General features: G+C 49.3%; 1 protein-coding gene and 1 long non-coding RNA gene across 2 annotated transcripts in view; both read right to left on the reverse strand.

Annotated features, from left to right (window-relative positions):
• Positions 1-3102: 3102 nt before the first annotated feature.
• MXRA7 (matrix remodeling associated 7) overlaps positions 3103-26128 on the reverse strand; it is a 35142-nt gene continuing 12116 nt past the window's right edge. The window contains exons 3-5 of the mRNA XM_038742009.1: positions 19727-19793; positions 17617-17710; positions 3103-4491 (exon numbers count right to left, since the gene is read on the reverse strand). Of these exons, the coding sequence (XP_038597937.1) occupies positions 4377-4491; positions 17617-17710; positions 19727-19793 (276 nt within the window). The 3' untranslated portion in view covers positions 3103-4376. The remainder of the gene's footprint in view (positions 4492-17616; positions 17711-19726; positions 19794-26128) is intronic.
• LOC119922018 lies at positions 9452-13593 on the reverse strand. The gene is made up of 2 exons (XR_005448616.1): positions 13549-13593; positions 9452-10959 (listed from the first exon to the last, which is right to left on the reverse strand). It is a non-coding gene; the product is annotated as an uncharacterized LOC119922018 (long non-coding RNA).

Raw genomic sequence — 26128 nt, forward strand, 5'->3', positions numbered from 1 at the left:
TTTTGCGCCTTAAGTTTTATGAAAGGGAGAGAAAGGAAGCGCTGAAGGAACACCCCTATCATGACAAGACACCACTTAGCAAGGCAGGTTGCTCCTTTTCAGAGATGGCTTTATTTTTCTTCTCAAGAAACATAAAAAAGCAGCTTTCCAGGCAGTGTGACTATTCTGGGAAGGCTTGCATCCAATTTTAGTTTGACCTTAACCTCTTTGTTCTGCAAATTTTTCTCAAAATAGCAATTATTTTCAGTACCCGGAAGTGTTGCGATTCTGTCCCTGTGGAGAAACCCTGAATCCTTACCAACATTCAAGTATTTGCATTCAATCAATCAATCGTATTTATTGAGCACAGCACCTGTATATATGTATACATGTTTGCACGTATTTATTACTCTATTTATTTTACTTGTATGTATTTATTTTATTTTGTTAATATGTTTTGTTTTGTTGTCTGTCTCCTCCTTCTAGACTGCGAGCCCACTGTTGGGTAGGGACCGTCTCTATGTGTTGCCAACTTGTACTTCCCAAGCGCTTAGTACAGTGCTCTGCACACAGTAAGCGCTCAATAAATACGATTGATTGATTATTGAGCGCTTACTGTGTGCAGAGCACTGTACTAAGCGCTCGAAACTCTTCTGCATTCCATGGGTGGGGCAGGACAGGATTGGTTGAGGGGTACAAGAATGTCTTCGCTAGAGAGGCCTTTGATCAGGGAGGAACTTTAACAGGCGACAAAACTATCCCAATATAGCGCCGCTTAGTACGGTGCCCTTCATACAGTAAGCGCTCAATAAATACGATTTTATGAATGAATGAATGCTCTTTGAGCTCGGGATAACGCTGTCTCTTCCTGAAGCAACAGCGCTCTCCTCTGGAACACTTCGTCTCCCCACTATAACGGGGTTTATTAGAGAGGGCTATTTTGGCCACTATTGGATCTGATGGGATGCCTTTTTGAAAGAGTTTAATTCCTGCTACCAGATAAGTGTCCCTGATTAGGCTCTGGGGGAATGGTTAACAAATTAGGCAGAAGACCCGCTAGGAAATGACTTTGAAATACCCTTACAAGTAAAGAGGCAGTCTGTAGGCTGGATTATATTCAGCACCGTGGCTATATAAACCACAGCCACAGTTACTCACTCAAGGATAAACTCATCCTTTTAGTAGTAATACTAGTAGTGGTAGTAGTAGCAGCAGCTGTAGTAATAGATGAAGTAGAATAGTAGTAGCAGCAGTCATAATAGTATGTTGTGTTTGGTAAGCACTTCTACTGGTCAAGCACTGTGTGCTGGTTAGTAATAATAATAATAATAATGATGGCATTTGTTAAGCACTTACTATGTGCAAAGCACTGTTCTTAGCACTGGGGGGGGATACAAGGTGATCAGGTTGTCCCACATGGGGCTCACAGTCTTAATCCCCATTTTACAGATGAGGGAACTGAGGCTCAGAGAAGTTAAGTGACTTGCCAGCGGTCACACAGGAGACATGTGGTGGAGCCGGGATTCGAACCCATGACCTCTGACTCCAACGCCCGTGCTCTTTCCACTGAGCCACGCTGCTTCAGGTACTAGTACTACTACTGCTAGTTACAGTAGTTAGCTGTAGTAGCTATAGTAGTAACTGCAGCAGAAGCGAAATAGTATAGGAGCAGCAGCAGTAGTAGTAGGAGTTATGATAGTAGTAGTAGTAGTAGCAGCAGTAGTAGAAGAGATAGCATTGAAACAGTGGTATTAATAGTAATAGTAGAAGAGATAATATAGTAGTAGTATCAGTAGTAGTAGAGATAGTATAGAAGTAAGAGTAGCTGCAGTAGTTGAAGAGAGAGTATAGAAGCAGTAGTATCAATAGTAATAGTAGAAGAGATAGTATAGTAGTAGTAGCAGTAATAGTAGAAGAGATAGAATAGAAGTAAGAGTAGCAGCAGTAGTAGAAGAGATAGTATAGAAGCAGTAGTATTAATAGTAATAGTAGAAGAGATAATATAGTAGTAGTAGTATCAGTAGTAGTAGACGAGATAGTATAGAAGAGTAGCTGCAGTAGTAGAAGAGATAGTATAGAAGCAGTAGTATCAATAGTAATAGTAGAAGAGATAGTATAGTAGTATTAGCAGTAATAGTAGAAGAGATGGAATAGAAGTAAGAGTAGCAGCAGTAGTAGAAGAGATAGTATAGAAACAGTAGTATTAATAGTAATAGTAGAAGAGATAATATAGTAGTAGTAGTAGTATCAGTAGTAGTAGACGAGATAGTATAGAAGTAAGAGTAGCTGCAGTAGTGGAAGAGATAGTATAGAAGCAGTAGTATCAATAGTAATAGTAGAAGAGATAGTATAGTAGTAGTAGCAGTAATAGTAGAAGAGATAGAATAGAAGAGTAGCAGCAGTAGTAGAAGAGTTAGTCTAGAAGCAGTAGTATCAATAGTAGTAGTAGAAGAGGTAGTATAGAAGCAGTAGTATCAGTAGTAATAGTAGAAGAGATAGTATAGTAGTAGCAGCAGTAATAGTAGAAGAGATAGTATGGAAGTAAGAGTAGCAGCAGTAGTAGAAGAGATAGTATAGAAGCAGTAGTATCAGTAGTAGTAGTAGAAGAGATAGTATAGAGTTAGGAGGAGCAGCAATAGTAGGAGTAGCAATAGTAGAGTTGTCCTTTGTTTCGACGATAACGCTGCCAAGAGTGAGGCTGCATCTGTGAGTGTAGACCATCTTCATTCATTCAGTCATATTCAGTGAGTGCTTACTGTGTGCAGAGCACTGTACTAAGCGCTTGGGAGACTGGTCTCTGCAGCTACGTCTCCACTCATAATTAGTAACCCAGTTAAAGCAGCATCTTCCAGAATGAGAGGCGATGAAAGATGTCTTTTTTTTTTGTATGGCACTTGTTAAGGACTTGCTTTGTGCCAGGCACTGTACTAAGTGCTGAGGTAGAAACAAGATAATCAGGTTGGACACAGTCCCTGTCCCATATAAACTCACAGTCTACGTTAGGGAAGAGGATTTAATCCCCCTTTTACAGATGAGGAAACTGAGGCCCAGAGAAGTGAAGTGACTTGCCCTAGGTCACACACAGGCAAGTGGCAGAGCTGGGATTAGAACCCAGATCCTCTGACTCCAGGGCCCAAGCTCTTTCCACTAGGCCATGCTGCTTCGAAGGCATCTGTATTAATTCTTCTCTTGAGGCATGAACAATTAACTCCTTACACCCTAAAAGAACCAGCCTCATTTTCAATTTGTTTGATAAGCATGCGATGTTGCCAGGTACATAAATCCAGGGTTTACACTGGATAGGGGCTTACAGTAAGCACTCAGTACACTGCTTTGGACAGAGTAAGGGCTTGGTAAATACCTTTAATGGATTGGATGGTGTTACCACTGGATTTTAAGAGTCTTTATGTACCCGGCAGGGAGATGGGTATAGTAGACTCCAGCCTCTGCTAGCCCAGCGGAAGGGAGATATGGTACCTTTAAATCCCTGTTTAGGCCCAGGGACCCACCTCACCTAATCCGTGCAAAGAGATGTAACGGTAGAGAGGGAGCTCTAGAAAGGGCCTCAGCAGCACTGATTTCCTGGCAGCAGCTTCTCAGAGTCCCCCTCCTACCGGCTGGGAGATTCCCATTTCCTGCCCCGGAACGGGGAAAAAGAACCTTGACGAGTTTGGTCAGGAATGTGGAAGCACTGGGCCGCACAGTCCAAAGTTCAACAGTGCGGAAGCAAAGCCCGGGCATTAGGAAGGCCCAACCAGATGCCAATTGTGAGGAGATTTATAAAGGCCAAACACACCGAGGGAGCGGAGGGTGGGTAGAGGAGGCCAGGTGGGTGAGAGGTTCCAGACCCTCTCTTTCTTCTCGCCTGGAGGACTGTGTGACATCATGGCGCCCTAGCCCCCATCCCCGCTGGGGTGGAGGGTGGGAGATACAGGGAAATGTATGAAAATTCACATCATCTAAAGGTATGGGGAACATCAGGATGCCAGTCTATTTCCCTTTCTGGCTCTAATCATGAGTGGGTCTGTGTTGGCCTCCTGTAGACTGTAACCTCCTTGTAGGCAGGCATCGCATCTACCAATTCTATTATATTGTACTTTCCCAAGCGCTTAGTTCAGGACTCGGCACACAGTAAGCTGCTTGAGGGCAGGGGCTGGCTCTCTTCAGTCTATAACTTGGTCTATCTCCGAGCGCTTAAGTACAGTGCTACGTGCATAACCGGTGCTCAGTACGTGCTCGAGACTACATACTGCAATGGCTAAATCTAGAAAAGTCTGAAGAGAACACAGCATGGAGTTTAGCGCCGCATTCACAGTATGACAGTCCGTCCTCCGTCTGCTGTCGAGGGTTAGGGCCCCGCGGTCAAAGCCAGAGCGTGTCTGGTGGCCCCACGGCGTCTACATGTCATAAAGCTTGAGCTGCTCCTCTACGTCCCCATCCGACATCTCGCCAAACGTTTCCGTGTTGTCCTTCATGAGCTTGAAGATGGCAGCCAGCTGCTCCTTTTGGACCCTGTTAAGGAGAGAGAAAAGACGGCCCCAGCCCCACGACCCCAACGGTTAGACCTGAACGGTGCCCCCGCCCCATGTAGTCAATTTAAGGGCCCACCTTGCCCTCACGGGTATAAAGGGACCTGGCTGCCAAAGACAGAGCCTCATAGAGGATGATAATAATAATAATGGTACTTGTTAAGCGCTCACTATGTGCCAAGCACTGTTCTAAGCCCTAGGGTAGATACAAGTTAAGCAGGTTGGACACAGTCCCTGTCCCACGTGGGGCTCACTCTCTTAATCCCCATTTTCAAGATGAGGGAACTGAGGCTCAGAGAAGTGAAGTGACTTGCCCAGGGTCACACAGCAGACACGTGGCGGAGCCGGTATTAGAACCCAGGTCCTACTGACTCCCACGCCCGTGCTCTTATCCACTAAGCCACGCCGCTTCTCTACACAAATATATAATTCTGGTTGTGGCTTGTTTGGTGTTGGTGTCTACTGGACCAAAATGATGGTGATTATTACTATTATGATCATAATCGTTGTTATAATAATTATTACTATTATGGTATTTGTTATGTGCTTACTAGGTGCCAGGTACTGTACTAAGCGCTGGGGTGATACAAGCAATATTTTTAATGCTATTTGTGAAGCGCTTATGGGGTGCTAAGTACTGTAATAAGCACTGGGGTAGACACAAAATAATCAGGTCAGTCATGGTCCCTGACCCACATGGAGCTCACAGCCTAAATTGGAGGAAGAATAGATACTTCCCAAACGCTTGGTACAGTGCTCTGCACACAGTAAGCGCTCAATAAATACAATTGAATGAATGAATATTTAATCCCTAATTTACAGATGAGGAAATCAAGGCCCACAGAAGTGAAGTGAATTGTCCAAGGTCACAGAGCAGGCAAATGGTGGAGCCGGGATTAGAACCCAGGATCCTGGCTCCTGCCAGTAGTGCCACATTGCTTCTCTGTTATTCTTTAACATTTGTGCCCTGAGCATTAGCATCAATCAATAAATCATATTTATTGAGCGCTTACTGTGAGCTGAGCACTGTACTAAGTGCTCGGGAGAGTACAATTCAATTAAGTTGGTAGACCATTCCCTGCCCACAAGGAGCTAAAAATCCAGAAGAGTGAGTGAAAAATGCCCATAAGGCCCCCACAAAGGATTTTGAGGACAATCAGGAAGGGTGGGAGGGGGGTTGTGGATTCCGGAGGAAGACCCAAGCAACCGCAGCGTGTGGCCTTTGAAAAATGGAGAATGTTGCAGGGGCCTTGATGTCTGCCCTAGCCGCGATGGTCACTGCAGTTGTGACCTTTGGACTCTGAGATTCTGTTAGACTGTTGAGAAGCAGCAAGGCTTGGAGGCCAGGGGACCCAGATTTTAATTCTGACTCTGCCACTTGCCTGCCGGGTGACCTTGGGCAAGTGACAGAATCTCTGGACCTCAGTTTCCTCCTCTGTAAAATGGGTCACCAATACTAATTCTCCCTCCCCTTTAGATGAGAGCCCATTGTGGGACAGGGCCTGGGCCTGACCTGATGATCTTGTATCTTCCCCCGTGCTTAATACAGTGCTCGGCCCAGAGTAAGTGCTTAACAAATACCACAGTTATTACTGAGCTGTGAGGACCGACCATGACACTCTACTCCTCTAGCTCTGCTAGGACCCACTACTTTTCTGTTTTGTATTTATCCTTGTCCCTTGCCCTCTATGATGCTTGAATGTTTCATCTTTCATTATGAGCTTGTCACCATTTCCCTTTCCCTTGCTTTATTCTTAGATTGCGAGCCCCTTTGTGGGGCAGGGAATTTCCTCCTGCATAGTCTTTCCCAAGACCCTGTACAGTGCTCTGCACATAATACAATATAATATTAATATTATAATATTAAGCACCTGGTGTGCTTAATAATACACCAGGAGCCCCAGGTGGGACAGGGACTGCATCCAACCTGATTATCTTGACTCTATCCCAGTATACTGTACAGTGCTTGGCACATAGTAAGAGCTGAATAAATATCACAATTTCTACTAAATACAATTGCTACTATTCTTCCTCCCCCAAACCAGGACAGAAATCGGATTCATTGGCTGCTTCTTGGTAAATAGGGAACAAAGAGTATTCTTGGTTACAGAGGAAACAACTATTTTTTCCTTGGTTACATAGGGAGCAAACCTAATTCCCTTCTTGGGTAAATATAGGGAACAAACCCCATTCTTTCCTTGGATAAATAGGAAACAAATCATTCTCCCTTCTTGGGTAAATAGGGAACAAACCCTATTCTTGTTCTGGATAAACGGAGCAAACCATTTTCCCTCCTTAGTTAAATAGGGAACAAACCCTATTCTCTCCTTGGTTAAAGAGGGTTTGTCCAATTGGGAAGCAGCACGTGGGAGCTAATGGCCTGCAGTTTGTTTGGAAATTATTTGACGTCAGGTTTCAAGCTCTTTAATCCCCATTTTCCCTGGCTAAAGTTTCTTCCGGAGTTTGCCGAAAGGCAGGGGCAGAGGGGTGGGAAGATGCGAGCATGGGGGTCGGCTCCATGGGAGTGAAGGGGGTGGTGGCATCTTCATTTCAGAAGCTATACATAGATTCTAATCCCAGCTCTCCCACAGAGGAGACTGCAACACACTCACAGTTAATCGGTTAGAGGTCAGTCAAACGAAGTGTTTACTGAACCTCCTCAAGGTGAATAACAGTTTCAAAGAAATGCAGCTTCTGACCTGGGTAAAATATATGAAAAATCAGCTAATAAAGGCAAGAGCTGCAAGTCACATTCTGAAGAAGTGGGGAGGGAGGGAGAGAGAAAGAGAGAAACAGGTGCATAAGTGAATGTGTGCTGAATATAATAATAATAATAATGGTATTTGTTAAGCGCTTACTATGTGCAAAGCACTGTTCTATGCGCTGGGGGAGGTTACAAGGTGATCAGGTTGTCCCACTGGGGGCTCACAGTTTTAATCCCCATTTTACAGATGAGGTAACTGAGGCACAGAGAAGTTAAATGGCTTGCCCAAAGTCACACAGCTGACAGTTGGCGGAGCCGGGATTTGAACCCATGACCTCCGACTCCAAAGCCCGGGCTCTTTCCACTGAGCCACGCTGCTTCTCTGAGCTCTTTGAGAGTAGGGATTGTGTGTGTTTTCTAATTGTTGCATTCTCCCAAGCACTTAGTACAGTACCCTGCTCACAGTAGACTGTAAACTACTTGAAGGCAGGGATTGGATCTTCTAATTCTATGTACTCTCCCAAGCGCTTACTACAGTACACTGCACGCAATAGGCTGTAAGATCCTGGAGGGCAGGGTTAATGTTTTCCATCTTTATTATTTTCCCTCAAGCACTTAGTACAGTGCTCTGCACACAGCAGGGGCTCAATAAATAGCACTGATTTGTAAGATTTATACATATATTTGGTTATAAATTTTGAAGCTAGACTGGGACATGTCTAATGCCCTGGTAAAGGTATAAACAAAATGGGGCCTTTGAATTTCAATTTTAACCTCTACTATTATTGTTACTTCATTACTACTTGGTTGTTTCCCCTACCTGGAAGTGATTTTTTAATTCCCAGCTCCCCTGCTAGATTGAAAACTCTTCGAAGGAAGGGTCGTGCCTACTTTATCAGTGCTTTGCACGTAGTAAGCGCTTAATAAATGCCATCATTATTATTATTATTATCACACCGTCCCAAGTGCTGAGTACAGTGCTCTTGCACAGAGTAAGTGCTCAATAAATAATAATGGCATTTATTAAGCGTTTACTATGTGCAAAGCACTGTTCTCAGCGCTGGGGAGGTTACAAGGTGATCAGGGTGTCCCATGGGGGGCTCAGAGTCTTAATCCCCATTTTACAGATGAGGTAACTGAGGCACAGAGAAGTTAAGTGACTTGCCCAAAGTCACACAGCTGACAAGTGGCGGAGCCAGGATTTGAATCCATGACCTCTGACTCCAAAGCCTGTGCTCTTTCCACTGAGCCACCTGCTTCTCTGTTAATACTATTAATTAGTTACTACTGTCAGAGCCGTCTGGCCCGCAGGGGTATTGTGAACAGTAAATGAACCCCTGTGTTTTAAGGGCATTGATCACTCAATCAATCCATGGTATTTATTGAATGCTTACTCCATGCAGAGCACTGTTCTAAAGGTTTGGAAAAGTACCACAGAACTAGCAGACATGGTCCCTATCCATAATGAGCGAACAGTCCACGGGGTAGACAGTCATTAATATAATTGTGGCATTTAATAAGTGCTTACTCTGTGCCAGGCACTCTACTAAGCGCTGGGGTGGATATAACCAAATTCATTCATTCATTCATTCAATCGTATTTATTGAGTGCTTACTGTGTGCAGAGCACTGTACTAAGCGCTTGGGAAGTACAAGTTGGCAACATATAGAGACGGTCCCTACCCAACAACGCGCTCACAGTCTAGAAGGGGTGGGGACAGACAACAGAACAAAACATGTAGACAGGTGTCAAGTCAAATTGGGTTTGACACAGTCCCTGTCCCAAAATGAGGCTCACAATCTGAATCCCCATTTGACAGATGAAGTGACTGAGACCTGGCGAAGTTAAATGACCTGCCCAAGGTCATACAGCAGACAAGCAGCAGTAGTAGAAACCCAGGTCCTTCTAACTCCCAAGCCCGTGCTCTATCCACCAGGCCACGCTGCTTCTCCCGTTATTCTCGTATTTAATATACATAAATGATATACAGTTTAAAGATTTATCCATAAGTACTGTGCGGTTGGGGGCGAGTTCCTCGAAGAAGAGGTGCACTGCCATCCCACTGGTATTCTAGGCCTCTCCTACCCCTTCCCACGTCTGCAGAAATAGTTTGAAATCGAGGGGGGCTGACGTGTATGCAGTGGGCAAAATATCCAGTACTGCTCCTTGGGGGAGACCAGAATCCAAAGAGAAGGCATTTAAAAAAATAAAACTGAAAAATCACACTCACAAGAGTCCGTATCAGCTACTCAAAGGTTTATTGGGCCGAACAGAGGCCGGAGAACAGAGAGCCAAGCAACCGGAAGTGGAGTCGGGTGTGTAAGAGCCCTTCTCACGTATAAAAAAAAAGGTAACTGCAAAGAGCCAGATTTATCCAGACCGTTTTGGGGGTGGCGGGGAGCCTGAAGCTAGCGAAATCCAGGTGGTGTGGATGCCCAAACGGTCACGGTCGCGGCTGCTCTAAGGTATCTGTCGGAGTGTACATCTGACCGGTGCGATCGCGTCCGGTAGTCTCCCCTTTCGTGCCAGTGGGTCCCATCTTTCGGCCCGGAAGTGAAAGTTTACTGGAAATGGCACAGGCTCGGGGCTTGTTGCCATGGCAACTACCCTCTTCAGGGCCCACTGCCACCAATCAGCCTAGCATAAGTGCAGTCCGAGGGAGGCATAGGGAATCGCTGAGAAGCCAGTCTAGGTCTGGACTAAAGACAGAGCTTGGAGCTCCTCCTCGGGGGAAGGCAAAGCCAAGGGGCCGAAGGCCTCGGATTATTGCTATTCTAACGGTCAAAGCGACAGCTGGAGGTGGAGGCCAGCCGAGTGAGCAAGGACGAGCCCCTCGGGGACCCCCACCCCTGGACACCTGAAAATCTCCCTCTTAGGGATGGGCCTCAGCTGGAGGAAGCCAATTTGGCTCTTGCAATTTTTGCAGGCTCCTTCGTTCGTTCATCCGTGTATTCATTCGTCCTTCCATACGTACGTCCGTCCATCCTTCATTCACCTCTCCACTGGTCTTTATCGAACTTTCCAGGGGTCCCAGACAAGAGGGAATAGCGCGGTGGGGGAATGTCGAAGGACCTGCTTAACATCGGGGAGGGGGGAGCTCGAGTGAAGCAGACCAAGGCAGGATGTGTGTGGTTCCTCATTCCTCACGGTGTCAGGACAGTACAGGATGTGGTTCGCATGGAGAATGTTGGGAACGAGTGAAATGGGCCATGCTCTGACTTGAAACCTCTAACTGCCTTTAAACCTGGGGCACATCACTTACCCTCTCTGGGTTTCAGTTTCCCCAGCTGTAAAATGGGGATGGGATACCTGCTCTCCCTGCCTCTTAGATAATGAGCCCAGGGTGGGGCAGGGAATGTCTGATCCCGTATCTACCTCAGCGCTTACCCATAATTATTAATTATCTGAAATGGATGAGGGTAGACCTTGTTAGAATGCCGATCGCATTCCGGTCTTACACACCTGCGGGGCCTGAATGATCAATTCCTTTAAATAGCAAAGAATATGATTTTGGTGTCCCTTTCAAAATCAAAGAGAGGGTTTTACTCACTGAGGGTCACAAACACACACACGCGTGTGCGTGTGTATGCATCTGTCAGTGTGTATATGTGGCAAAGCGTTGGGGTGTGCAACTAAGTGTTCCCACACGAGTGTCTGTGTAGTTTGGCTAATTTCTCAAGTGTTTAAGCTGCCAAAAGACAAAATCTCTAGGAGGACTCTAGGGGCAACTTCATACACTCTTCAGCTCTGCAAAGAGAAACAGGGAGAAAAAGATAATTTATTTCAGTCATTTCCGCTTTCGGGGGGAGGTGGGTGGGAGGGAAGGGGAGAGGCAGGGATGGAGGGGAGGGGAGAGAATCGGGCCACTTGGCTTGAAGAAGCTGCTGCCAAGAGGCTGCTCTCTCAAGCGTGGGATTCTGCTTCTCATCGGCTGCAGCAAGATAGTTTATTCTGTGCACAGAGTCAGCCTTCGGACTCCAAGGCAGCACTTGTGGCGGCCAGTTACCCCCCACGAAGCAGCCACCTCGGGCACTTGACCATCTATTTATTCCGGGCCTTAAGTTCATAGGCATAGGTACTTGGGCCCTCATGTACCCAGATGGACAGATATACACTTGGAGAGATAGACATACACCACTTGTCTGCTCTGTGACCTTAGGCAAGCCACTTCACTTCTCTGGGCCTCAGTGACCTCATCTGCAAAATGGAGATTGAGACTGTGAGTCCCACGTGGGACAGGGACTGTGTCCAACCCGATTTGCTTCTATCCACTCAAGCGCTTAATACAGTGCCTGGCATGTAGTCAGCGCTTAACAAATACCACAATTATCATTACACAGATGAACAGATATGTGTATAAGATGTACAGTCAAACCTGCATTCTATTATTTCTTTATGCTTGTCTTCCCTATTAGAGGGCGAGCCTCCTGTGGACAGGGAACACATCTTGTGCTTCCTTGGTACTTTCCCAAGCACTTAGTACAGTGCATTGCTCCCAGAAAGTGCTCAGTACGTAGCTGGACAGCAGGTCCACTGTGAGCTGCAGACCTCTGACCCGGCAGGTCAAACCCCTCGGTTCTTAGCTGCAGCCTCGAATCCAGAGCTCTGTGAGGCGTTGGCCCGCTACGGAAATGGGCACCCCACCATTGCCAAGGATCTCGGGCCGCGCTTCCTTCCTTTGGCGAAGCTGATGCCCGCTACCCCAATTTAGCAGTGGAGTAAACTGAGGCCCAGAACGCAGATGCCCCAGATCACCCTCATCCTCCCCGTTGACTTTCCAATCCCAGTTGGCAACACCTAGTTGCATAAGGTCACTACCTTGCCTTTATCCTTTTCTCTTCCCCTGCAGCCCCCAAATTCCCGTCACGGTTACTGCTGTAGATCCCTCCATCAATTTGAGGGCAGGAACTGTCTCTACCAACTCTGTTGTATTGTACTGTCCCAAGCTCTGTATCCAGTGCTCTGCACATAGTAAGCACTCAGTAAATACCACTGATTGATTGATTCCCCATCACTCCCCCTGCCGCCACTGCTATGGCTCCCCAACCCCACCTCTGCCACCTCTGACCAGCTCCTTAGACTAATATTCAATTCAAAATTGTTCCCTCTGACCCTCTCAGAGACCCAATTTTGTGCAACGATCTTTCGTTGCCGTCGACTTTCCAAATAGAAGCAGTGTGGCCTAGTAGTCAGAGGACCTGGGCTCTAATCTTGGCTCCACCACTTGTCCACTGTATGACCTTGGGCAAGTCCCTTAACTTCTCTGTGCCTCAGTTACCTCATCAGTAAAACGGGGATTAGGGCAGTGAGCCCTGTGTGCGACAGGGATGTGTCCAGCCTGATTAGCTTGTATCTACCCCTGAGCCTAGTGTCTGGTACACAGTAAGTGCTAAACAACTGCCACCAGAAAACAATGTAGCTTGGATTGGGCTGGTGTGTCATTTGCACAACCTTCTAATTAGCGTCTACCATGCTTCACTAGGCCCTGCCTCCTAATCAGGGACCCGGCAGGAAGAGACGGGAAGCTTCTTGGGGTTGTCTCATGGCTCCTGGGGGATCCTATTGCTACTCCCCACTCGCAGCCCTTCAGCCCCCGGGGAAAAAGGCGCCAATCTGTGTGGAAGCAGCATGGCGTAGTCAGGCCTGGGAATCAGAGGGTCATGGGTCCTAATCCCGCCTCTGCCACCTGTCTGCTGTGCGGCCTTGGGCAAGTCACGTAACTTTTCTGTGCCTTAGTTACCTCATCTGTAAAATAGGGATGAAGACTGTGAGCCCCACGTGGGACAATCTGATTAGTTTGTATCTACCGTTGTGCTTAGAACGGTGTTTGGCACATAGTAAGCACTTAACAAAAAACAATATTGTTCACTTCTCAGGGCCTCGGTTACCTCATCTGTAAAATGGGGATTGAGACTGTGAGCCCCGGGTAGGACGGGGGCTGTGTCCGACCCTATTTGCTCGTATCCACCCCAGCACTTAGTGCAGTGCCTGGCACATAGTAAGTGCTTACTGAATACCACAGTTATTATTATTGAGGACTCCCAGGGCCCCACTCCAGAGCCATACAGCTGGCGAAGACACGGTAAGAGCAATGAGGAGGGGGCCGGACTGGCACAGAGGGAGGGGGCGGGCAGATGCCTCAGCCTGGCTCCTTCTGGAAAGGCCTATGCCACAGTCTGCCCCATGATGGGCCCGTGCCGTGGCCTCGAGTTAAGCCGCAATGTCCCGCAGCCCACGGTCCCGGCCTTCCCCCCTTCAGCCTGGAAGCCTTGCGAAGCCTCAGGGCTCTATCATGCTGCAGAAGAGGAAAAGCAAAAACACAAAAGCCAAACTTACCGGCCTCATGCATCCCCAACGTGGCACCGTGCTGGACGGAAACGCAGCGGCAGAGAGTGGGGGGTTGGGGAGGGCCGGGTAAGCCTTGTGACCCCTTCCAGGGGAGGGGGCTTTGCTGCCCACATACAGGAAGGGGGGAGCCGGGGAAGGAGGGAAAAAGGTCCAGGGCAAGCAGATGATACAGACAAGTGGATCCACCCAGGCATGCCAAGATGATGTGAGGAACATGCAGGATAGAGCTGCCCCAATGGAAGTGTGTGTGAGAACCCTCTCCTCTTCCCTCCCCTGGCCTAGTGGATAGAGTACGGGCCTCGGATTCAGAGGGACCTCGTTTCTAATCCCGGCTCTGCCGCTTACTAATAATCGTGGTATCTGTTAAGCGCTTACTCTGTGCCAGGCACTGTACTAAGCGCTGGGGTAGAGACTAGCAAGTCGGGTTGGACACATTCCCCGTCCCACATGGGGCTCACAGTCTTAATCCCCGTTTTACAGATGAGGAGACTGAGGCCCAGAGAAGTGAGGTGTTTGGCCCAAGGTTACACAGCAGGCAAGTGGCAGAGGCGGGATAAGAACCCATGACCTTCTGATTCCCAGGCTTGTGCTCTATCCACTGGGCCATGCTGCCACTTGGGCCAGTCGCTTCATTTCTCTGGGCCTCAGTTACCTCATCTGTCAGATGGGGATTAAAACCGCGAGCCCCTTGTGGGACACGGACTGTGTCCGACCCGATTAGCTTTTATCTACCTAGAGCTTAGTACAATGCTTGGCACATAGTATGTGCTTAACAAATACCATTAAAAAGAAATAACAAAAGAAAACCCTGGTCAGGCAAGGAGGGACCCACTGGGCACATGTAGGCCCGACCTGAGCCGCAAACAAGGGATGGGTGCGGAGAGCCATCTTTTCTGCTCCAGACCACCAGCCCGCGAGAGAGGGGGGATTTGAGAATGGCAGAGGTTTTGGCAGGAATTTAGGATAATGTGGCTGCGGTGATTAATTACAGACTAGATCGCATCCTGCTCAGACACAGTTTCTCAGCAGGGACGGGCTTCCGGGAAAACACAGCATTACAGTGGGCTATTTGATCAATTGACTGACCGGGCCAGAGTGGCTCAGTGGAAAGAGCAAGGCCCGGGAATCAGAAGACTGGGTTTCTAATCCAGGATCCACCATTTGTCTGCTTTGGGACCTTGGGCAAGTCCCTCCACCTGTAAAATGGGGGTTCAATACCTACTCTTCCTCCCTTCTAATCTGGGAGCCCCGTGTGGGACAGGGTGTGTGTCTGACCTGATTATCATGTATCCACCTCAATGCTTAGTACAGCGCTCTGCACATAGTAAGTGCTTAATAACTATTATTACTCCTACTGCAATTATTATTATTATTAAAGGAGTATCAGGGAGCACCAGCATTACATCCATCAGCCCTACCCTGATCCCTCTTCTCCATTTTCTGCTAGGCTGAAGTGGCCCCCACCTCAGAACTCGGCCCACCCACTCAAAATGGGGGACTTGGGATTTGCACCCCCCTGGTGATTCCCAGGAGTCATGGAGGATGAGATGAGGTTCAGGAAATGGAGCTGGGGGTTGGGGTGGGGGTAAATCACTGATCAATCAATTATGAGGAAGGTGCGGTAGAGGAGGGTTAGATCGGGACAACTTTTGTTCTGGATGTATTGACACACAACGCGAGGGGAGCCACGCTAGTCTAGGGATGTCATCTCCTTACCAAAAAGATTTGTAAGAATGTTTGTGGCCGAGGACCTAAGGTACTTGCTACAGGGAGGTGAGGTCAGAGGTCAGCTCAATCCTGCAACATAAACGCAGCAACCTAGTCATGCCAGTGGGGAGCAGCCCTGGGGCTGAGGCTGGAGCAGTCAGTCAGTCGATCGTACTTACTGAGCGCTTACTCTGTGCAGAGCACTGTACTGAGTGCTTGGAAGAGTCCAATATAACAATAAAACAGACACATTCCCTGCCCACAACAAGCTTACAGTCTACAGCACTGATCGGGAGGCGGCCGGACAGGGCTGGCTACTGTCCCAGGGACCTCAATGCCGATGGAGAGAATCCTGGGGTGGACAGAAAGGGTCAGCTGAGCCAGAGCGGGAGCATAGGAGGGGCCCGGGAACTGGGAAAAAAGAGACAAGGTCTGGCTTTCGAGAGTCAGTCAATCCTATTTACTGAGCACTTACCACGTGCAGAGCACTGTACTAAGCACGTGGGAGAGTATAATAGAACAGGCACATTCCCTGCCCACGAGCTACAGTCTAGAGGAGGCTCTTTAGCTTGTTGCCCAGTGCTGCCTCATAAAAGCTGCCAGTCCCTCTCTAGGAGTGGGACCAGATCTCCAGTTGGCACTGGGGTCAGAGCCAAGGCCTCTGGGCAGTCCGCACCCCGGGGATACCAACAGCTCTCACTGAGAATGTCTGACTGGAAGCTCATTGTGGGCAGGTATATTGGTCTCTCCTAAGTGCTTGGTACACAGTAAGCACTCAATAAACACGATTGACTGACTAATCAAGCCAACCAGACAAAACACCCACTTGGAATCACTGTGTCACCAGTGTGCAGGCTGCTGTTTTTGTTCTGGTATTTCCCAGTGTGGCTTTCATGGCCAAACTCAGTGCTTCCTTTTGACTGGAAGCTCCCGGCAGGTAGGAATCAGGTAACTACTAACTATTGTTCTCTCCTGAATCCTCAGTCCAGTGCTTTATACAAAGGAGGCCATAAGCTCCTTGAAGGCAACAAGAATTTTGTCAACTAACCCCTCCCAAGCACTCAGTACGATGTTCTCAACACAATCGACTGGAAGCTCCTTAAGGGCAGGGATGGTGTCTACTAACCTATTTTCCTCTCCCAAATACTCAAGCAGGCAGGGACAACCTGATCACCTTGTAACCTCCCCAGCGCTTAGAACGGTGCTTTGCACATAGTAAGCGCTTAACAAATACCATCATTATTATTATTATTATTCACTTCTCTGGGCCTCAGTTACCTCATCTGGAAAATGGGGATTAAAACTGTTGAGCCCCCCGTGGGACAACCTGATCACTCTGTAACCTCCCCAGCGCTTAGAACAGTGCTTCGCACATAGTAAGCGCTTAACAAATACCATTATTATTATTATTATCATGTCTTACTGTACTGTCCTCTCCCAAGTGCTCTGCACACAGTTGGTGCCAGATAAATCCTCCTGATTGATTGTTACACCTGGTGTGGGTGTCCCTGGTTCAGTGTGGCAGAAAAAGGGCCGGGATGGAGTCCAGGCCTTGGGGCTCTGCAGGGAATTTCGGTCTGGTCTAGCAGAGCTGCTAGGAGGAGAAGCAGAGGTGCTTCTCTCTGAGCTCTAGAGGAGGAATAGAGGGGAGGGGCCTTGTTAATCGGATTTGAGCTGCAGCCGATTCGGTCTGTGTTCAAGTGATAAATGGGTTTTGTCGTGAGCTTCCGCCCAAGAGAGCAGCCCCGATCAGCGCCAGGCCTATTTCCGGGACCAGCTCGTCCAGGGAGCAGGGCCTCTCCTCCCTGCTCACCTCAGACGGGCAGGCGTCCCCCTCGTGCCCTGCGGGAGTGGTACTACCTACACTTTGAAGCTGCCAGCGTCCACAGGGAACCTCGACCACCAACTGTCCTCTCAGGCTCCCCAGGGTAAGGGGGCCCTGGCTCAGGACCAGCAGGAAGCCCAGAGGACTCTGAAGCACTGCTGCTGAGACCCATGTCCAAAGGGGGACGGGTCTAAGGAGCCTAGCCCCGAAGTTCTGCTCCTGAAACTGGGCCTCTCCATTCCCAGGGTCCCACATGGGCTTCGCCCTGTGTGAGAAGAGTGGAGGCTCTAGTGAGTTGTTCCGTCACCCCCTTGTCCGTCCCCTCTCTCCTCACCCACTGCCCTGAGTCCTGCCTGAGGGTACATAATCAGGGTGGAAAGCATTGGCTTTTGAGGGCGATGGGAAGGCTCCCCCATGGGGACAGGCCGCCCCTCCGTCTCTGCTCTGCATGGCAGGCGGCCCCGAGAGAAAGGTGGGTGGCCAAGAGGTCTTCCACAAAGGGGTAGGGGGGCAGAGTGGTTTACCTTTGCTCTTCTTCCAACTCTTCTTTGGTCATCATGTTCTTATACTGATTTCCCCTCAGCTTTCCAGGGCTGTACTTAAAGGAGAAGTCTTCTTCTGTGGGGGGGAAAAGGAGAGAGTGCATGTGAGCCAACCCAAAGCAAGGAACTAGCTAGGAGGGTAAAAGGCAGGACACTTATCTAACTCCCCCTGGGCTAGGCCTAAAGTCCAGGGAAGCCAGGAGAGGAGCCAGGCTCCTGGGAAACAGGATGTGACAGAAACAGCATCTCCTATCCCATTAGCTCACTCAGAGCAGCTTAATTTTGTACGTCTTTCTCCACTTGCATATTTAATTATTTATTCTGACCACTCTAGTTGTGAATCTATTTGCATCTGTCTCCTCCATTGGAGGGGAAGCTCCTTGCGTGCTCTAATAAAAATAATAATCGGAGAAGCAGCATGACTTAGTGGATTAAGCACGGGCCAGGCCCCATTGTATACAGAAAGTGACTGTCTCTTGTGTTGTCATGTTGAATATTTTCCCTTTCACTTCCTCGTCTCTCATTCCACAAGATGGCAACTGGGAGGAAGAGTCCATCCGCCTCACTCTTCTGACCAAGGAGACACCACGTCCTCTACATAACCTGGGCTGGGTGGGAGGGCATCAGATGAAATCCTGAGCCTGGGCGGACTCCGGCCCAGGGACTCATCTTCCCAAATCATTTACCCGGAGCTTCAACTTCCGGGTTGGCTGAAACGCTGCCCTGCCGCCTCCAGCCCCGCCGGGCCAGGTGGCTGGCATCTGAGGTGCCCGGGGGGGGCCAGGAGACCACCTCCCATTTCCCGCCCAGGCGGGCGAGAAAGCTCGAGGATGTCGTCTCAGCCAAGCTAATCAATTAGACACACGGACCTGGCTGCGCTCCATCTGGGGGAGGGGTGGAAGGGAGGTGGAGGGGAGGGGGGCCCCACTGACGTCGTTCGCACTGCCCGCCTGCTGACAGCTGGGGCTGGGGGCCTCCCCGCCCCCCGACTGACGGGAAGCAGCTGAGGGCGGGACGGGGGGAGGCGGCGAGGACCAGGATGTCCGGGTGGGCAGCTCAGATAAGGGTCACGATGACGCAGGTTGGGAGGCAGATTGGGTTGGGGGAGGCGCAGAGGGGCTGCATCCCTTCCTTCGGGCCCCCACACCACCTGCCGCCTTCTCAATCCCCCTCCCCTTCCCCCTGAGACACAGAGACACACAGACACAGGCCTGGAGCAGCAGCCGGGCAGCCGTCTCCCCTTCTGCAGCCGGCGCCCGGCCTCACATTCTAGAGATCACTGCCTCTTTGTGCTCCTTTAGCTCCCAACCATCACAGACAACTCGCAACTCAGAAAGCAGAGCACGACTGGCATCCTTTGCCTGTTTGTGTGGTGTGTGTGTGTGTTTGTGTGTGACAGAGATAATTCCCTTCTCTCCACTCCTCTCGCCAGCCCCAGCCACCGTCATTCATTTATTCGTTCAATCGTACTTATTTAGTGCTTACTGTGTGCAGAGCGCTGTACTAAGCACTTGGGGGAGGACAATATCAAAGTTGGTAGTCATGTTCCCGGTCCCCAAAGAGTTTATGGTACTCTTCTGAGTGCTTAGTAAAGTGCTCTGCACACAGTAAGCACTCACTAAATCCCACTGATTGATTTACTGTTCCCACAGGTACCCAGGCAGCATAGAAAAGACTGGCAGAATCAGGGTGACCCCCAAATACACTCAAAATAGAAAACAGTGGTGGGTGGGGAGTGGAGGAAAGCATAGACATTGGTCTGGGAGGTGGATTTGGGAGATCTGAGCTCTAATCCTACCTCTACAACCAATTTACCCCAGTGCTTAGAACAGTGCTTGGCACATAGAAAGTGCTTAACAAATACAATCATCATCATCATCAACAAAGTAATCGATAATAAATTCGATTTATTATCCAATGGATGTACTAAGCACTTGGAAGAAGGCAACAGAATTAGTAAACGTTAAGTTTAGCAGATAAGTGGCGGAGCCGGGATTAGAAACCATGACCTTCTCACTCCCATTCCCGTGCTCTATCCACTACCTCATGCTGCTTCCCATCCACCCATCCGTCCCGCCCAGCCCCAGTTTACCCTCCTCCTCCTCTTCAGGCTCCTCAGCTGCAGGGAGCTTTTCACTTTCCGAGTCCAGGTCATCTTCCTGCAAGGCAAATAATAATGATAATAATAATAATAATACCGTCTGCTAAGCATTTACTACGTGCCCCAGCACTGGAACAGATACAAGATAATCGAGTTGGACTCTGTCTCTGTCCCACGTGGGGCTCACAGCCTTGGTAGGAAGGAGAACAGGTATTGAATTCGCTTTTCTCAGAAGAGGAAACTGCGGACCAGAAAAGTGAAAGTGACTTGCCCAAGATCACAGGGCAGGCAACTGGCGGAGCCGGGATTAGAACCCAGGTCCTCATTGCCAGGCTCGTGCTCTTTCCACTAGGCCACGCTTCTTGAGACCCACTCAGCCCCCACCCTCCCTCCATCAGGGGCCAAATCCCACCTAGCTCCTGCTGCCCCCCGCCCCCAGCCTTGGTCCCCGGGCCAGGTCCTAAAGGGATGTTTGGCCGGAGACCAGAGGGACCTCCTCCTCTGAAGTGGTCAAAGCCAGAGCGACTTCCAGGGAGACGAAAGGGCAGGCTCCTGGGAACCCCGATTTCACCCACCGCAAGGAATTTAGCTTCAGGGAAAGGGTCCACAAAAGAAATCGAGGTGATCTTTGCTGGCTCCGTGTTCCCCGTGATGGGAAAGGGAGGCTTAAAGTGGTCTTTGGGGACGAGAGATTGAGGTCAGTCTGTGTCTGGGGTTGGAAGTCAAAGGTCATTCATTCATTCAATCGTATTTATTGAGCGCTTACGGTGTGCAGAGCACTGTACTAAGCGCTTGGGAAGAACAAGTTGGCAACATCTAGAGACGGTCCCTACCCAACAGTGGGCTCACAGTCTAGAAGGGGGAGACAGAACCAGCTGTCCCACAGAGGCCCTGAGCTGTCTGCTAAATCTGCAGCCCCAAGGGGTTTGCTCTACGATGTGTTCTGCAATTTATCGCCATATCTGCAGTTTATTTATTTCTGTTAATGTCTGTCTCCCCCTCTAGACTGTAAGCTTATTGTGGGCAGGGAGTGTGTTTATTATATTGTTATACAGTACTCTACACACCGTAAGTGCTCAATAAATCTGACTGACTGACGGGCAGGCTAGCCTCGCCCTGTGCACCCAGCTGGGCTCCCCGGATCAATCAATCGTATTTATTGAGTGCTTACTGTGTGAAGAGCACTGTACTAAGCGCTTGGGAAGTACAAGTTGGCAACATATAGAGACAGTCCCTATCCAACAGTGGGATGGATCGAGGAATGTTGAGCTGCCCCTGCCCTAGGAAGGAAGCTTGCCAGGGGTCTCCTGCCATTTAGCACTCCAGGCACTCGGTACCCCCTCAGCTGCCAGCCAGGGGCCCGGTGATTTGGGCACTCTCGTTCTTCCCTCCAGAGGAACAGGCAACCGGAGAAGGAGAGGGTCACGAACTCCACCGGACAAAGGGGCCTTTGTCTGGCTTCCCAGCCAGACCCTCTCCGCTGGGCTGGGTGGCGGGAGAAGGCCTCGGGCAGCCCTTGGCTGGAAAGGTTTGAGAGAACCCGTGTCTCACATGATTGCTCCTGGGAAGACCGAAGTGGGCTCTGGAAGGGGTGCGGACAAAGCGGGTGCACTGCATAGACCTACCAAGCAAAGGTATTTATCAGGTTCAGAGACTGTATTAATAATAATAATAATAATGGCATTTATTAAGTGCTTACTATGTGCAGAGCACTGTTCTAAGCGCCGTGGAATTTACAAGGTGATCAGGTTGTCCCACGGGCGGCGCACAGTCTTCATCCCCCTTTTACAGATGAGGGAACTGAGGCCCAGAGAAGTGAAGTGACTTGCCCAAAGTCACACAGCTGACGAGTGGTGGAGCTGGGATTTGAACCTATGACCTCCGACTCCAAAGCCCCTGCTCTTTCCACTGAACCATGCTGCTTCTCTATTAATCAATCAATCAATCAATTGTATTTATTGAGCACTTACTGTTTGCAGAGCGCTGTACTAAGCGCTTGGGAAGTACAAGTTGGCAACATATAGAGACAGTCCCTACCCAACAGTGGGCTCACTGTGCACAAACTCCACAAACTAAGCCCCAGAAGGATTTTAGTGTAGACTTGCAGTTCATTATGTACAGGGAATGTGTCTGCAAATTTCTCTTGTTTTGTATGTTCCCAAGTGCTTAGAACAGTGCTCTGCACATAGTAAGCGCTCAATAAATACCACTGATTGATTTATGGATTGTCTTCCCTGCTAGAGTGTGTGCTCCCTGAGGATAGGGATCATGATTGCTAACACTATTTACCCTTTCCACTGCTTAGTAAAATGTTCTGCTCACAGTAGACTGTAAGCAGGGCAGGCATCATGTCTACTAACTTTACTGACCTCGCCTAAGCACTGCACAAAGTAAGTTTCCCAAAAATACTATTGACTGATCAGAAGGTGGGGGGATTGAGTCTGAATGATGAATCTTGTACTCTTCCCCAGGGCTTAGTGCAATGCTCTGCACGCTGTTAGCATTCAGGGAATCAATCAATCATTTATTGATTGATAAATATGCAAATATATGTTGCCAACTTGTACTTGCCAAGTGCTTAGTACAGTGCTCTGCACACAGTAAGTGCTCAATAAATACGATTGATTGATTGATTGAGCACTTACTGTGTGCAGAGCACTGTACTAAGCACTTGGGAAGTACCAGTTGGCAACATGTAGAGACGGGTCCCTACCCAACAGTGGGCTCACAGTCTAGAAGGGGGAGACAGAGAACAAAACAAAACATATTAACAAAATAAAATTAATAGAATAGATATGTACAAGTAAAATACCTCCGAACAGATGAATGGATGAGAACCCACTACATTGTAACCTTCTCCACTAGACTGTAAGCCCCTTGTGGGCAGAGATTATGTCTCAACTACTGTCCTCTCCCAAGCACTCAGTACAGTGCCCTGCAGATTGTAAGCTCCTTGTGGGCGAGGATCGTGTCTACCAACTCTACTGTATTGTACTCTCCCAAGCGCTTAGTACAGTGCTCTGCACGCAGTAAGAGCTCAAGGAATATCATCAACTCATTCATTCATTCAATTCATTCAATCGTATTTATTGAGCGCTTACTGTGTGCAGAGCACTGGACTAAGAGCTTGGGAAGTACAAGTTGGCAACATCTAGAGACGGTCCCTACCCAACAGTGGGCTCACGGTCTAGAAATTGTCAATCAATGAATTGAAGAACTCAAAAGGCAAAACCGGAACGGAGAAAAGTTAGGTGGAGTTATACGATCATCTCAAAAAAGCCATTATGGTCTTGGACCTGGTGGGGCTCGGGAGAGAGGATGCATTGACGGACCTCTCACCCACATAGCCCCCCGGTAGCCCTCCACCCCCTGCTTTTGTTCTGGGTGTCCCCAAACAGAAGCTCTTGACTCCCAGCTCTGGGGGCCAAGCCGCTCCTCCCCGGAGCAGCTTCCCGACCAGATGGCTGGAAGGAATGTGTTGGGGAGGAGGCAGTGACTTCTATCCTCAGGAATGGCAAAGCGGAGGTCAGGGCAGAGGCGGAAATCATCTCCAATGCCCGGGGGAACCGATCAGGATGGGCTGGAGCTGGGGCCCGCCCCTGAGAAGGTCTGGCAGACGAGGGGGCGGCGTGCCACGCCAGCAGCCCCTCGGCCTAGTCACCGGCGCTGGTGAAGTGGCCCCCGGTTCCTCCCGTCGGCCCACCCCACCCCCCTGCTGCCCCTCCAATTCCAGACCAGCCTAGCCACAGGGGCTATCAGCCTGGCTGGGACTACCTCACTGTGGCAGTCAATCAATCAATCAATCGTATTTATTGAGCGCTTACTGTGTGCAGAGTACTGTAATAATAATGATAATGTTGGTATTTGTTAAGCGCTTACTATGTGCAAAGCACTGTTCTAAGCGCTGGGGGGGATACAAGGTGATCAGGTTGTCCCACGGGGGGCTCACAGTCTTAATCCCCATTTTACAGATGAGGTAACTGAGGCCCAGTTAAGTGACTTGCCCAAAGTCACACAGCTGACACTTGGCAGAGCCGGGATTTGAACCCATGACCTCTGACTCCAAAGCCTGTGCTCTTTCCACTGAGCCACGCTGCTTGGGAAGTACAAGTTGGCAACGTATAGAGACAGTCCCTACCCAACAGTGGGCTCACAGTCTAAAAGTCTAAAAGTCAGAAGGGTGGGGAGAGGAGCAGGCCAGAGCCCTGGGTTTCGACAGAGGAGACTGCTCAGTTTGGAAGTGGCCGAGTGTATAGGTGTTTTGCGGGCGGGGTCTCAATCAATCAATCAATCAATCGTATTTATTGAGCGCTTACTATGTGCAGAGCACTGTACTAAGCGCTTGGGAAGTACAAATTGGCAACACATAGAGACAGTCCCTACCCAACAGTGGGCTCACAGTCTAAAAGGGGGAGACAGAGAACAGAACCAAACATACCAACAAAATAAAATAAATAGGATAGAAATGTACAAGTAAAATAAATAAATAAATAAATAAATAAATAGAGTAATAAATATGTACAACCATATATACATATATACAGGTGCTGTGGGGAAGGGAAGGAGGTAAGACGGGGGGATGGAGAGGGGGACGAGGGGGAGAGGAAAGAAGGGGCTCAGTCTGGGAAGGCCTCCTGGAGGGCCCCACCTTCTCAGGTGGGGAAGGTGGTCTTAGGGCTAGAGGCTGCACCTTGATAGACACCCCAGCATGACAATTTTCCACATCCATAATCTATTTTAATAATATCTGTCCCCCACTGCGTATTATAAGCTCCTTGTGGGCAAGGATAGTGTCCACCAGCACTGTTGCACTGTACTTTCCCAAGCGCTTAGTACAGTGGTCCGCCCACTGGAAGTGCTCAATAAATGCCGCTGAACGTGGCCCAGATTTTGTCGGAGACCTCTGACCAATCCAGCAGCGTGAATGCCACTAACTGGCAGCATCAAGCGACTCCCTTCTCCACACATCTTTCTGTATAACAGGATTGATTCAGCGCTCAACGAATACCGCAGTTACTCTATTATTTCTCAGTGCCAACCAATGGGCTATGCACTGGAGTAGACACACGGTAATCAGATTGGACACAGTCGCTGTCCCATATGAAGCTCGCAGTTTAAGAGAGAGGGAGAGCAGGGATCTTTTCCCCATTTTATAGGCAGGGGAAAAAGGAGGCCCAGAGAGGTTAGGTGACTAGCCCAGGGTCACACAGCAAGCCAGGGGAGAACTGGAATTAGAACTCGGGTCTCCTGACTCCCCATGCTGTACTCTTTCCTCTTGGCCACAGTGCCTCTCTTGCCAGCAAGAGAAAACTGTTCAGCAGTACATTTTAGTTGTGTTCCTAGCCACAGTGCCTCTCTTCCTCTCCTGCCAGCAAGAGAGAAATGTTCACCAATGTAATACATTTTAGTTGTGTTCCTAGGGGTGAGCCCAATTTTTCTCTACAGAGAGGTTGGCTGGGGCAGTCCCAAGTCCCTCTGAGACAAGGATGAGAAGCAGCATGGCCTAGTGGAAAGTACACGGGCCTGGGGCGGACCAGCGCTGGGAACCAAGGGGGAGCTCAGCGTGGGCCACTCAAGGCACCGCACACCTGCCGTTGCCAGAGGCTTGGCTGCAGCTAAAAGCAGAGGGGAAGGGGAGGTCCTTTGTGCCAAGCGCAGCCCGGCCCCGGGCAAAGCTCTGGAAGTGGGTAACTCTGGCATACTCGGGCAGCTGCTGCGGCCTGGCAGTCTCCCTCACCGGAGCCCGAACAAAGGAAACTCCGGGCCCAGCTGCTGCCGACACCCCCACCGATATTCCCAGACCTGCCTGTCGGTATTCTCCCGCCATCGATCAATCTGGGGGGCTTTTCTGACATATCTGGGGAGCAAAGCACTGACCTGGGGGACTACCGTGTGCGAAGCACTGTCCTAAGGGCATGAGAAGGAGGGCCACATAATCCCTGGTCAATTGGAAAGAGCACAGGACTGGAGTCATGTTCTAGTCCCAGCTCTGCCATTTGCCCACTGGGTGACATTGGATAAGTCACTTAATAATAATAATGATGGCATTTATTAAGCGCTTACTATGTGCAAAGCACTGTTCTAAGCGCTGGAGAGGTTACAATGTGATCAGGTCGTCCCACGGGGGGGCTCACAGTCTTCATCCCCATTTTACAGATGAGGCACAGAGAAGTGAAGTGACTTGTCCAAAGTCACACAGCTGACAAGTGGCGGAGCCGGGATATGAACCCATGACCTCTGACTCCAAAGCCCATGCTCTTTCCACTGAGCCACACTGCTTCACGCTTCCCCTGACTGTGCCTCAGTTTCCCCCACCTGTAAGACAGGAATTGAGTACCTCTTCTCCCTCCTCCTTAGACTGTAAGCCCCATGTGGGACAGCATGGCATAGTGG

This window comes from Tachyglossus aculeatus, unplaced genomic scaffold (assembly GCF_015852505.1).
Source record: "Tachyglossus aculeatus isolate mTacAcu1 unplaced genomic scaffold, mTacAcu1.pri SUPER_34, whole genome shotgun sequence".
Taxonomy (NCBI): Eukaryota; Metazoa; Chordata; class Mammalia; order Monotremata; family Tachyglossidae; genus Tachyglossus; species Tachyglossus aculeatus.